At 34.6% G+C, this 13,580-nt stretch overlaps 3 protein-coding genes across 6 annotated transcripts in view; 1 reads left to right on the top strand and 2 right to left on the bottom strand.

The window, feature by feature from the left end:
• On the bottom strand, positions 1,680–2,602 carry LOC105169096. The gene has a single exon (XM_011089386.2). The coding sequence runs from the start codon at positions 2,415–2,417 to the stop codon at positions 1,785–1,787; it is 633 nt and encodes a 210-aa protein (XP_011087688.1). The 5' UTR covers positions 2,418–2,602; the 3' UTR covers positions 1,680–1,784.
• LOC105169422 lies at positions 3,516–4,297 on the bottom strand. Its single transcript, XM_011089814.2, has one exon. It carries the CDS (start codon positions 4,178–4,180, stop codon positions 3,554–3,556), a length of 627 nt encoding a protein of 208 aa, XP_011088116.1. The 5' UTR covers positions 4,181–4,297; the 3' UTR covers positions 3,516–3,553.
• The window catches only part of LOC105169094, an 11,620-nt gene continuing 4,420 nt past the window's right edge, over positions 6,381–13,580 (top strand). For 3 of the 4 annotated variants that reach the window (XM_011089384.2, XM_020696169.1, XM_020696167.1), the window contains exons 1-7: positions 6,381–6,648; positions 7,842–8,275; positions 8,381–8,458; positions 8,571–8,814; positions 9,413–9,646; positions 10,736–10,969; positions 12,159–12,395. In XM_011089384.2, the coding sequence (XP_011087686.1) occupies positions 7,862–8,275; positions 8,381–8,458; positions 8,571–8,814; positions 9,413–9,646; positions 10,736–10,969; positions 12,159–12,395 (1,441 nt within the window). In that variant the 5' untranslated portion in view covers positions 6,381–6,648; positions 7,842–7,861. Of the gene's footprint in view, positions 6,649–6,877; positions 6,899–7,841; positions 8,276–8,380; positions 8,459–8,570; positions 8,815–9,412; positions 9,647–10,735; positions 10,970–12,158; positions 12,396–13,580 lie in introns of those variants that run through there. The other variant, XM_020696168.1, reaches the window with a different exon arrangement.

The following is a 13,580-nucleotide window of genomic DNA, read 5'->3' as shown; positions in this document are numbered from 1 at the left end:
ATCGTACGATTGTCCCAACTCAAATCGTACCATAATTGATGGGTTAAGGGTGAATTGGGTTGATTTTGGACTAGTAAAAAGAGATCGTATTTTGGTAATTGAGATTGATTTTATACTTACATAAACAACATAGACCGCGTTCGGCCACATAGTAATAATAATAAAGTTTTGGTCGCACTATTTAAATAATAATATTTAAAAAATTTAATAGTAACTAGGAAAAATATATAGGCTACATAAATAGAAGAAAATACGACGTAGAAACTTGAAAAAGCATATTTTTTTTTATGAACAAAAGTAATCTATGGGACAATGTCTATTATTTTTGTTGTTTGTTTATGTAATGTGATCATCAAGGTAGAGTAATATTTATTGAAAATGTATGAGGCTTACTGAAAATATTTAACTACAACTATTAAACCATAATTAAAAAAACCAACAAATATTAAATTATAATATTTTTTTTAATATTTATATATTATTATGGTCAGTTTAATTTATAATTTAATTCGAAATAAGGGCCTTTTCACAGTCTTATTAAAAAAATAGGTAAGTTTTTTACATTTATTTTTATTCTTCTATAGTAAATATATAACCATGTATGTTTCACATATCATAATTGATATATTATATTTTCATATTTTTGCTAACTATCACTGTAGAAAAATGCATTGATTATGGTAAATAATTATACTAAAAGCATAAATTGTCATAAAATATTATTATAATTATACAAGTGATTAATTCTATACTAAAAATCGTAAAATCCACCCCAATCTTGTAATTAGACCGCAAAGTACGATTTTAATGATTGTCGAGTTCGGCTTAGACTAAATTTTTTAAAAATCACAAATATTAAATTGAGTTGAAAAATTACCTAAATTAACCTAACCTGCATCGCAGACGATCACATCACACAAAGTTATATATATATATATATATATATATCTTGAACTTTACTATTTTGTACTTATATTGTCACATTATTTTGAGGTCCATCATTAAAATAATCGGAGAGGTTAATATATATATATAAATACACATAATCAAAATGTATACATAATTCTAAACGTAAATTATAATAATCTCCTTTGAAATTTTGTCATAATTACGAGTATTCCCTTATTATTTGAAAAATTATAAATAATCACTCAGAATTAACAACAGTCTAACAAATAGTATCCTTTTCCAATTAACTGTCAAGACGAAGTATTTGTTGAACGGCCGTTAATTTTAAGAAGCATTTATAATTTTTCAAATAATTAAGATTTATTTATAATTATAATTAATAAATATGATAGAATTAGGCCCCTGTAATTTACACTAATTCGAAAGGAGAATTAGAAAGTTTGGAGGGGCCAATTAGGCAGCCATTTCTGGTGGAATTATGTTTGTTTAAGGTCATGTGAATTGGAGAGTAGTGTTTGTGTCTTGGTCGTTTTTGCTCCAATATTGTAAATAAGGAGCTTATGATGTAATAATCTGGGAATGGGAATCTTGTAGGAATATGCATGCATGCTAGCTAGTCAATAATACCTCGATTGCTTGCTGGCAATTACATATTTCGCACTCCTAATTTCTTGGGTACTTGGTTAATGTTGTGTCGATGACATCAATCCTTGCTTCTTCTTTCAAGTTACTCAGTTGAATTTCATGCCGTTACGCTACAATCCAGCTGCCTTAATTAACATTCAACATAATTCAGACAACAACAACATAAAAAATTCAACATACATCAAATTACCAATACACGATGAATCAAACACCATATCAAGAAGGAAAAATCATCGGTCCCGTGTAACCGGGTACCCAATACCATGCCTTTTGGTCGGAAATATCACAAACATCAGACTCGAAATCAGCCCAATTCCAATAGGAACAATGTCCAACACCTCCTGAACCTCATGCCCTGGACTCGGATACAAGCAGCTCACCACATTCTTGTCCCTCAACGCCACAGCAGCGAACACAAGCACGGACAGCACCGCATGGACGAAGTCAATGAAACCCAACCGGTACTTGCTCAGCTCGGCCGGCAGCCCTGAGCTCTCTGCATTCAAGTAATCAAACAGCCACATCCCTCTAAACGTAGCGAAACCATAATAGACTTGGCCGTCCGAGGCCTTGATGCTGTCGGTGAACGACGCTAGAAAGCAAGAAAGAGCTAGCACGAACAACAAACCCAACGTCATCGGACGTGTGGCCATGTCGCACACACCGTTGTTGGTGAAGATAGGCATTAGGAGTTGAAACGCCAATAGGGTGCCGGTAGGGAGGAGGTTGGCTAGGTGGGCCGAGCTCTCTAAGGCTTGAGAGAGAGCGCTTTGTGAAGGCCGTGGCGGCGGTGGGGGTGGTGGTAGCAAGTCGACATCGTTGTCGACCGGAGTAGTGGATGATCTTTGTCTAAGGGACGACATGTTTTGGGAAGTTTTGTTGTGCGTGGATATTTGAAATAGGTATGGATGTTTGGTATGTATAAATAGTCGTGGGATGGAAGACTTTTGGTAAGGAAAAATGTGTTAGGTATGTATGCTTGGTTGGATGGGTAGTTCATTGAGGGAGTTCCTTGGTGGATCAAAAGTTTAAAAATGATTCATGTCTGCGTTGTTTCATGTTTTACACGAAATTCAAACTTAGTTTGGACATTAATTTATATAGGCCTCGGTTGTCCACATACATAATTAATATATTTCTGGTAAGGCAACAATTATATAATGAAACATATGTGAAATAATTGTCAGTTTCTTGCAATTAATTATTTCGATTCCCCTAATTGCTTCATGATTGAGACATTGTTGCAGTGTCTGTCCTTATCTGAACTTGGTCTTTCTTTCTCAAATTTAAAATTATAAACTGCTACACCAGGAGACTACATATATTTAATTCGAAGTCCACCATTTTTGATGGATTCTTCCTATCTGTAATTTCTTTTTTTTTTAATATATAAGATGAATTATAATTGATTTTTTTTTAAAATTTATCATAATTATAAATATTCTACTATTATTTAAAAAGTTATCATTATCTTCTAAATTTACAAATACCCCTTGTGACAGCTCATTGTAAGAGAGTATTTGTAATTTTTCAAAAACGAGAAGGTACTTATAATTTAGGCAAATTTTAAAAGAGCCTGTTGTAAATGATATTCCTATTTTTATTAAAGCTCAAAGTACTATAACAATCAACATAGAATATCCTACTTTCATCTTATAAATTCTAAAAATATCTTATAAGACATATTAAATAAGTTCCCCAAACATCCTCTACATCTTAATATTTAGACAGTGTACATGAGAAATCATTTAATATTAATATTTTAACACAGGCCTTTTAATTTCGAAGTTAGCAGGGCTATGCTTAATTATTTAAGTGGTCTGAAACATTATTAAATGACACATTATTTAAAAAATTAAATTGTTATAATTAAGAATAATAATTTATTAATCAAAATAGGAATACATTAAACATAATTGAGATAAATATTTTCAACATACATCAAATTACCATAATACACCAATGAATCGAATCGAACGCCATATCAAGAACAAAAGAATCAGCGGTCCCGTGTAATAGGGTACCCAATACCATGTCGTTTGGTGGGGAAAATCACAAACAACAAACTCGAAATCAGCCCAATTCCCATAGGAACAATGTCCAACACCTCCTGAACCTCATGCCCTGGACTCGGATACAAGCAGCTCACCACATTCTTGTCCCTCAAAGCCACCGCAGCAAACACGAGCACGGACAGCACCGCGTGCACCAAATCAACTAGACGTAACCGGTACTTGCTCAGCTCAATCGCCGGCCCCGACGCTGCTACGGTAGGGTAATCAAACAGCCACATCCCTCTAGACGTAGCGAAACCGTAATAGACTTGGCCGTCCGAGGCCTTGATGCTGTCCGTGAACGACGCGAGGAAGCAAGAAAAAGCTAGTATGAACAACAGAACCAACGTCATGTTTCGTGTTACCATGTCGCACGAGCCGTTGTTGGTGAAGACAGGCGTTAGGAGTTGAAATGCCAATAAGGTGCCGGTGGGGAGGAGGTTGGCCAGGTGTGCCGAGCTCTCTAGCGCTTGAGAGAGCATGCTTTGTGAAGGCCGCGATGGCGGTGGCGGTGGCGGTGGCGGTGGCGAGTCGAGGTTGGAGATTGACGATCTTTGTCTAAGATCGGACATGTTGGATTCGGAGGGGAAGTTGGTTTTTGAAATAGGTAAGGATGTTTGAGGGATGTGTTGGTTTATATATGCAAATTAGTTGTGGACTATGTGGTGGGGGATAGATAGAATAATCTCTTAAGCAAAGATGTGTTAGGTATTTATATGTGTTTGCAAAGGTTGCAACTTGCATGCATGTGTGTTTCTTGGTTATATCTACATTTAGATTTAGTCTAGGCTGCTAAGGTCATATTTGATTTGATATTTTACGGGGTATTTTGATGAATTTAGCATTATATTAATTTAATAAATACATTAATATAACTAATTAATAATAATAAAATAAATTATAAAGGAAACAAATACATACATCTGATACTATTTGAATTCGTAATCCTGAATTTGTTCATAAAATATCACCGAATAAGTGTAATACATTTGTCATGTGATTGATCATTTTTTTTTTAATTATACACCAATCACACAGCAAGTATATTGCACATATCATACAATTAGTTTTGACCAAATCCGATTTGAATTAGAAATGTTTTGAAAAATAGCAAAAGTGTCAAACGAAAGCTGAGTTGTTCGTACACATTTTTTTTTCAACAAAAAATTAAATTATAGGCGTAATATGACATCCCCATGTCATCCTCCAAATTTCGATTTTTTTTTTTTTATCTAAAATGTATATTCCACATGTTGATAAATATATAAACATGTGTATATATAAATTAAGGTTGACGAACTTTACCTTCTTTCGCATTCTATTTGAATTGATTCAAGCACCAAAATTTTGACTGGAAAACGAATTTATTTTATATTTGAAAATATTTAAGAATTGTGGATGGACAATTCATTAATGGTCTAATTACGTGTCCTAATTATATAATTAATATACAACCAATGGATTTATTTAAATATATATATATATATATTTGTGCTATGGCTGCTAAGACAACATGCCCAATTACTACTACAAGGACTAATCTGTATATCTTCAAGTCCACCATTTTTTATGGATTCTTCGTGTCTATAGTTTCTTTTTTTTTTTAAAAAAAATATATAACTAATTAATTATGTAATTTTCTATTTTCATCTCGCCTTTGATCATATATATATATATGACAATATCAAATAGCCACCCTCGCAAAAATCAAAATCGACTATCGTTGCATGATCGTGGTCAATTTAATCATGGCAATTAGCCGTAATTAAATATTATAATTCTTCCAGTGTAATTTTTATATTCCCATAAAAAAGCCGTTCAATTATTTTACACTTCATATACACGTTGAAACATATTTACTATAATAATTAATTTTTCACTACACTATAAATGATCACTACTTAAAAATCATAATAAATTATTATTATTAACCATACTCAAATAAAATCACTGCAAAAATTTAAATTTTTATCATGATTAATCAACATTTGCCATAATTTTTAGTTATCTACAAAACATTTGTTATGATTTTAACAATAACTAATATTTTGACCTCACTTGCAGAAATAATAATTAATAGTTGTTGCAGTGCTATAATTAATTCGTGTTTGTCATTTTTTACTATGCCATAATAATTAATTATAGTGAAAAATCACATGCTTCTGGTGGCTTTACATCGATTAAATATTTTTTTTTCCTTTTTAGAACAATTAACAAAATTATTAAATATATCTAAATCTTTTAAATAATTTGGTGGGGCCCCACCTAAAAATATTTTTTAAAACAACAATTACATCAAAATGAAAACATATGTCAAATAACCATTTTTTTTTTAAATATTTCTCCTGTGCAATAACTTTATAATAGTAATATTTTTTTATTTCATTTTTATTTGTTCCTCTTTTTTCATTTTGAGTTTTTCATATTTTATCTTCAAAATTGTTTATTTTTATCTTAAAGTATTATATATCTTTTTCTGTATCAAATATGTTTCAAAATTTATAAATTTTATTTAAACACAAAGCAATTAAATAAATATATACGTACGATCAAATCTTTTATAAAAAAATAATTACTTATAATTTTAAAAATATATTTACACACATCGAGTGTACTGTGTATATGCTATTATTTTATTATAGATAATATTCTCGATATATTTTTCTAGTTATGTAAAATGAAAATAAATGAAGAATGAAGGAAAATACGTATATCATACGTATATTTGTGAATGATGACTGTATTTGACACCAAGGAAGTAGAAATACTGCCACCGATTCCGTATCAAATGGTCGCGGGTGGGTTATACCTTCCAAACAATAAATCGACGCAAGTTTTTATGAGATCTTGGCCATTGGTTACTCAAACAGACGGCCACGATCACAAGTTGGGCCTGCCACGTTATATTAAGCGACGGATTATACATTCACCTCGACAGTCTACTCTGTGAGTAAACTGTCTCTATCCCTTCCACACAAAGCCGCACTCGGGAGCGCTTCTTCTGTGATGGGTATATGATCATGAAATCATGCTGATGGAGGTACATTTCCGATAATACAAACTGTTAATTTTTGTTTTTAGGTTTTGAGGTTCCTTTTTTTTTTTTTCCCTTTCTGATCATGTATTGACTTTATTAGTTGCACTGAAGGGTTTTAAGGTCTCCTGAATTGTTGCTGTGGATTTACTTTTTCTTGGGATTATCTGGTAATCTGTTTTGGGGCTTAGGTTTAGTTGAGGTGTTAGTTTAATCGTTGCTGTTGCTAGGATGAAATTCAGTCTGTTTTGATGAGGTTGGAGTTAGAGTAATTCTGGATTTCTGAATTATTATTTAGCTTTTTGGTTGCGTTTCTTATGTCTGTTTGCATGCTGGGTCTCTGCATTGGGTATATGATTGGATTATTTTATTTTTTTCTTAATCCTTGTTTTTTGGGAGGAATTGAGCAAATTTAGAAACTGTCCTTATCAAATCCTCTATTCTTTATTTATTTATAATTTCCAGTAATAGTTTTCTGTGGTAGTAGAAACAGCTAACAATTTAAGAAGATAATTGATTTTTCGTGTATGTTTGTACACTAAAGACATATAGTTGCGGAATATAGCAAATGAGAATAGGCTGTAAAATTTGTGGAATATAAAGAATAAACAATAAGTTGAATGAGTAACAGATGCTAGAAGTGATGAAGCAAATTTTATTTTGTATCAGGAACAAAAACAAGCATTTAGTTTATGAATCCATTTGTTGAAATAAAATATATCGCCATCAAGAAAGTTTTGGGTATATTTATTTTTTCAAAGATGGAGGTAGAAAAATGAAGGAATGAGGAACTGGTGGACATCATATAATCAAATATACCCTGCTATATGGTGCTCCTAGTCCCTTGAGAATCCAGCATGTTGTAACTGAAGAATCTAGGAATGGAAGGGTTTATACTTGATGATTCAAAGTCTAGGATGGCAAAGTGATATCAGATGTTTGGATGGTTTTGGGTTTATGGATTAGGTGTTCTGGAAATCTTTGGCATATTCTTTTCATCACAATGGTTGGTTAGAAATTGTTCCACCTTTGATATATTGAATTCTGACTTGTGATATGTTAATTTGAAATTCTAATTTGTTGTTATATCAATTTCTCTATCTGCAGTGCCTGTTATAAATTTTACCTTCGTTTCTTAAGGCTCCATGTTGTAGATGAAATTAGCTTATGATGATTACTCTACATTTTCCTGTCGTTAGGTGGCTCAAGAAGCTTTGGCATGTGTTTTTGTTTAGTAACAAAAATTAAAGAGGAAATGAAGCGCAAGCGTGGAGCTGGAAAACGAAAATCAAAGAAACCTTCTACTGGAGGGTCTGGCGAAGTCTTTGTAGAGCCTGGATATTATTCTGACAGGAACGAAGAAAATGATGAACTTGTGTCTAGAACAGAGATAGGAACAAGGGCAGTACACACCAAGCTGAGCGGTCTGCATGCGGTTTTAGATAATCAGACAACAAATAATGAGACAGTTAGTGGTGCTGTTGCAAAGTTGGCTAGGGCTATATCTTCTTCACATGTGAATCCAATAAACGATATAGTCTCACAACAGCGTGAGAGAGTCGGACAAAAGGAGCCAAAGTCTTCTCATCAGGAGCCTGTATACAACAAACAAGAACTAGATGCTGCCCATAAGGTAAGAGTTAGTTGCATTGTTACAAGCTATTTAGTTTAATTTTTAATCGTTGCTCGAGATATTTTAGATATGTTTGTTACAATTTCTTGCCCCATTATTTCCTAGGTGATTAAGAAGATTATGAAAATGGAAGCAGCTGCGCCCTTCAATGCTCCAGTTGATCCTATTGCACTCGGGATTCCCGTATGTTTTCTTACTAATTGCAGACACTTTAGCTCCACATCTTTTTCTGATATTGGACTGACATGTTTCTTTTCTTTCTCCTTCTTTCTCGGTGGTATGGACTTGAAATCAGGATTATTTTGATATAATTGATACACCTATGGATTTCCGAACCATCTGTAGTAAACTGGAAAGTGGTCTCAAGTACAGAAATTCAGAGGAAGTGTTTAAGGATGTGGAACTTATTTGGGATAATTGTTGCAAGTATAATAAAAAAGGTTCCTTGATACTGGAGCTCATGAAACGGGTCAAGATCAACTTCAAGAGGCAGTGGACTGCAGCTGGGTTGTACAGGGAACAATCCACTGCCACTACTGGTAAGAATGGATTATGCTCCTGTTGGTGCTGCTATTGATTTCAATCTAGTGTTATTTCAACTTGAGATGACTAGCTATTGTTTCCAAGGCCCTTTTTTCCATGATAGTTTATATAACTTGCTTAATTGGTGTTGCTAAGTTTTTAAGTTATATCATACCGTTTGGCATCAAGTATTGACTCAGTCATTCATCCTCAAAACAAGAGTAAAGGTCATCGTTTTTTCTTCAGCAATTTAAGTGTCTGTTTGGTTAGGGATGTTTGTTGAAATTCACTTTATAATTTCCTGGAAGATCATATTCTGCTCTTCAGATTGGTTGTCTGGAACTTATGAATGACTTTTCAACTTCTATGCTTTGCGAGATATTGACATATTATTGCTCTAATTAGTATTCAGATATCAATTCTATGTGTTCCAATAGACCGTATCCTTTTATCTGATGAAAGGTCAACAAACTAGAAATGTGGCATCTTAACAGTTTTGAGATAAAATGAGTGGACCAAGCTCCTAGGCCTGGCTTTGGAATATCATTTTGGGTAGTATATAGTACTTATTTATGCATTGCCAGATTCTATTAAGCATTCTTATCTTTCATGAAGGACATCTGTGCCATAATCCGCAACCATGTCAAGTTGCTGTGCATATGGATCCTGGGGGTTCAACCATCAGCAGTTCTGCCCCCTTGCAACAGCACAATTGGACAGTCTTGAAACAAAGGCAATATCAGAAACTTTCAACTTGTGGCACCCACAATTTTGAGCCCCAGGAGATATCCTACCACTGCCAGTGCTCATTGAACTCTGGACATCTACAACCTGGCCTGCACCAGCATGGTAGGTATATGTGAATAGATTGTTACTATGTGAAAATTGTATATGCTTATATTATTTTTTCCTTTCATTTTCTTCTACAAAATTGATTCATCAATTCTTGCTGCTTTCCTGCTAATTTTGCTGAGCCGTCATTTTAGTGTTCCCGGTACACGCTTATGTCTTTGTAAATCTTTGTATCTTCTAAAATAGCTAAATTACTGGTTTTCCTATATCTTCTGAGAAACAAAATATCCCACTCAGTTTTCTTCATGACAAACGGGGACTGAAGTAGGGAACTGATAATTTTCACGTCTATTTGAAGATTTTAACCTTTTTTTTTTAATTAAAAGAACTTAAAGACATCTTAAATGCATCTGTCAATTTTGACCCCAATTATAGAGTGTGGATTTGTAATTGACCCCCATCTCAATTTTTGTTGTTCAGACACAATGAGAAAAGGCCAATCACCGTGAAGCCCTATAATAAACTCTTTGTGTCCACTTGCCACTGTCTTGTCCAACCCTTTCCTTCTCCCTGTCCAAGTTTGATGCTGCCTCTCTCTCCCTTATCCTTCCTCGCTGCCACCTCCCTATGCTGACCTACCTTCTTCCACATTGTTTAAATGATTCTTCTCTATGACATTAAGTATAACTGTGGTAGTTAAATTGTTCAGTAATTTGTTGTAATAACTAAAAACAAATGTAAACTATTTGCAAAAATAAGCGTACATGTCCATGTTAATATCAACACGAACAAATTGTAGCTGAAAGGAGAAACTTATAAAGGAGGCAACATTTAGCCATAAATTGTACTTCATTACATTTAGCCCTCTCTTAGCTTCAATGTACCCCAAGAGTATTCTGTTGCGTGCATATTAAGACAGAAGAGTAAGGGGTAAAATGAGAAGCCAGTTAAATGTTTTGCTGACACCACAAATTCCACCCCTATCCATAAAGGAAGGATTGAGGTTTTGGTAATATTGGAAAAGGAAGAGATGAGTCAGTAACCTAGTAACCTAATTATCTCAGGTTGGAAGTTTTTCTAGTTAATCATGTGTTACATATGATCCTTTTATTTATTGAAAACACATTAATGTTCAAACTTTCTCAGACTTGGCTGCACCGCAAACCAGTTTTGCACATTTGCACCCAGGGGACCTCATGAATGGCAAGTGCTGCAGCCAGAGGGTCAGTGAGGCAACTCCAAGTTTGTCGCACTCTTGTCAACCCCCACCTAGTTGCAGCCTTATGGCCCGTCACCAGCAGAGAGGATGCATGCATCAGTCAAGCTTATGCCAATTGCCACCCTCCCAAATAGAAGGTGGCACAAATTCTCAGAGTGCAGGTCTGTTGTGTTTGTGTAGAATATTCTTTACAGTTAGAAATGCTGTTATCTGTCTTATAGTGAAGGGGTAATGCTTCCTTATGGATGCATACGCTAGAGTCCATCCCACGGGAAGGCATTATGATGTTATGCCTGATGACAATTAGTTTGTAACGATGGTCTGAATATTTCAGTTTGGCATTTTGCATTGAAGTTTTGTGAAGCTAGTTGACATCCTATTATTGAAGCACCTGAGGTAATCAGTGATCTTTTCCATGTGGAGGCTAGAGCGAAGTATTCTCTTTCCGTACATACTATATTCCCTCGCTTAATGAATATTAAGATCTTGTTTTGGGGGGTTGGGCACATGATTCTTGAGCCTAAAAGTCGATTTTGGCAAAATGTGAAATGATTTTTTATATCAGTAAATTTGGTTGAGACATTAATAACTCTGTTAAAGATTACTTCTGCTATATTTTTCTGCTACCTTGGAGGGCACAAAATCTATGTTGGTTGCTTAGCACATTAATCTTGTGTGGGTATGATTCATCATATAGAATCCATCCTCCCTCCCAAGCCGCTGGAAGAGAAAGAAGTTCCAGATTTGAAAGAATTAAGACGTAATAAGTATATATCAAAGAGACATGGTGGTTGTGATTTCTTTCATTTCATGTTTGTTCATCTGTCATTTAAAGGATGTATAAAACCTTATTAAATCCTGACTCTGTGGTGGCACCTCTGCAATATTATCAAGAACAGTTCTTTTGCAATTTCTTGTAAAAATATGAGCTTCATTTGGTTTTTGACATTATTTGGTGTTTCATTCCTATCTAACTCTTTGACTTGGTGGATTCTGAGATTCTCTAAGCAAGTTGTACGTGAAAAAGTCCATTGTCACTTTGATCGCAGAAAGTTTGTTGTTCTAAAGTTTGTTGCACTTGTGGTCTCTTGTGCACTCCCCCGATCCGCCCCTATCTGAAACTGGAGAAACTAGATCACTTACTAGTTTCGCTTTCACATTTTGATTGAATCAAGTAATGTTGAAGACCATGTATGGTTCTGCGGTTTCCATGTTTATTGCTTCTTGCTTCAACTGGGTCATTAACTAAACATTGTCATGCTACATTGCCTCTGTATTATTACCAACAGGTAATATGATATATCACACAAATATTGTTGTCTGTCTGATGTCATGCTAATTCTTTTGAAGGGCATTCGTGTTTACCTCATAGAGAGCCTACATCGAATTTCACCAAATGCGATGCATTCGGTTTGGGCCGGGATGCTGAAGATAGGTACCACCAACAACAGTGTCAGATGGACTCAGCTCACATGCAGGCTTATGACCCTTCAGCTAGCTGCATGCCTGTGCATCATCTCAATCAGAGTACTTGTCAGCAGTTGCTAAGTTCTCATGCTAAGGGCCCTAGAAACAGTGATTGTAGAGGTATGCCATGTCATTAAGGTGTAATTTGTATATGCTGATGCTTTTTGACTTGGACTTCGCATCTAGGTATCATAATCATTAATTATTACACTTCCTGGCCGGCAAATCATGTCCATCGAACAACTCATTTAATTTCTTGTGCTGTCACTTAGTTTAATATTGAAGATTTCCTTTTCATTTGATTCTTGTTTTCTACTTAGTTTGGATTCCTGCTAGCTGCATAGTTGTATTTTTCCATTAGTTGGACGTTCACTCAGTATGCACTAGTTCAAACAACTCTAAATTTTTGTAAATAATTATTATCCCTTGACCAATTGATGACGTCCGAAAATAATTGGCATTAGAACTTATGCTCAGAGTTGCTGTTGTTGGAACTGTCCCTGCTACTGTTTAACCAGGGCCTCCAACATTTTTGGATGGAGTTCTGAGTTTGTTATTCTGTATTCTATTGGAAGATTCGAAGAACCAAATTAGTAATTTTCTGCATGGACGTTCATATGCAATTCAAATATTCTGTTACTCTCTAGTAGAAGACACATGTAATATGGAAGGGAAATTTCAGTTTTATCTCCATAGCCACATTTTTTTCTCTCTAACCTCCTCCAAAACAACCACACACCAATACACATGTCATTTACTAAAAGATGTTACACAATCGTGTATCGGATACAAATATCTCTTACCATTGCATAAGCGAAAAGCTATATTCCGAATTGCTGGAAATTCATTGAGATGAATTTGCTATAACTGGAATATTCTCACCTGCTGCACTTATCAGTTAAGGTTTCCTTCAGGGAATAGTTTCTGTAGTAACTGGAGAATTCTCTTTATTGGGTTTGACATATGCTAAAAAGATTTATTACTCATGGTGATGCTTACTCATAGTGATGCTGAGGCGATGACAGACAAATATAATTGATGTTTAACTTCACTTTTCGTCCTCCAAGCATGTCCGTAATCTGCATGTGGTCCCCTGATACGCGGGTCATCAGATTGAATTAAGAAGAGTAGGGTTTGGGATTGGGAAAATTAGGGATGTCGATGGGAAAAATACAAAATTTTGGCTTGGATTCAGGAAGTTTGTGTTCAGACTTGGTGGAGATTTAGGAATTTAGATTTCCATCTTAATGTATTTGGGAGAGCAAATGGAAGAAATTGGAAATTTTTCCACCAATGTTTCAGGGG

The sequence above is a fragment of the Sesamum indicum genome, linkage group LG8 (assembly GCF_000512975.1).
Source record: "Sesamum indicum cultivar Zhongzhi No. 13 linkage group LG8, S_indicum_v1.0, whole genome shotgun sequence".
Lineage (NCBI taxonomy): Eukaryota > Viridiplantae > Streptophyta > Magnoliopsida > Lamiales > Pedaliaceae > Sesamum > Sesamum indicum.
The sequence above is the reverse complement of the archived record's forward strand: the minus strand, read 5'-3'. Positions and strand labels throughout refer to the sequence as shown.

Bases quoted from the DNA above. Each gene is read 5' to 3' on its own strand.
- LOC105169096 (XM_011089386.2), bottom strand. From the start codon at position 2,417: ATGTCGTCCCTTAGACAAAGATCATCCACTACTCCGGTCGACAACGAT.
- LOC105169422 (XM_011089814.2), bottom strand. From the start codon at position 4,180: ATGTCCGATCTTAGACAAAGATCGTCAATCTCCAACCTCGACTCGCCA.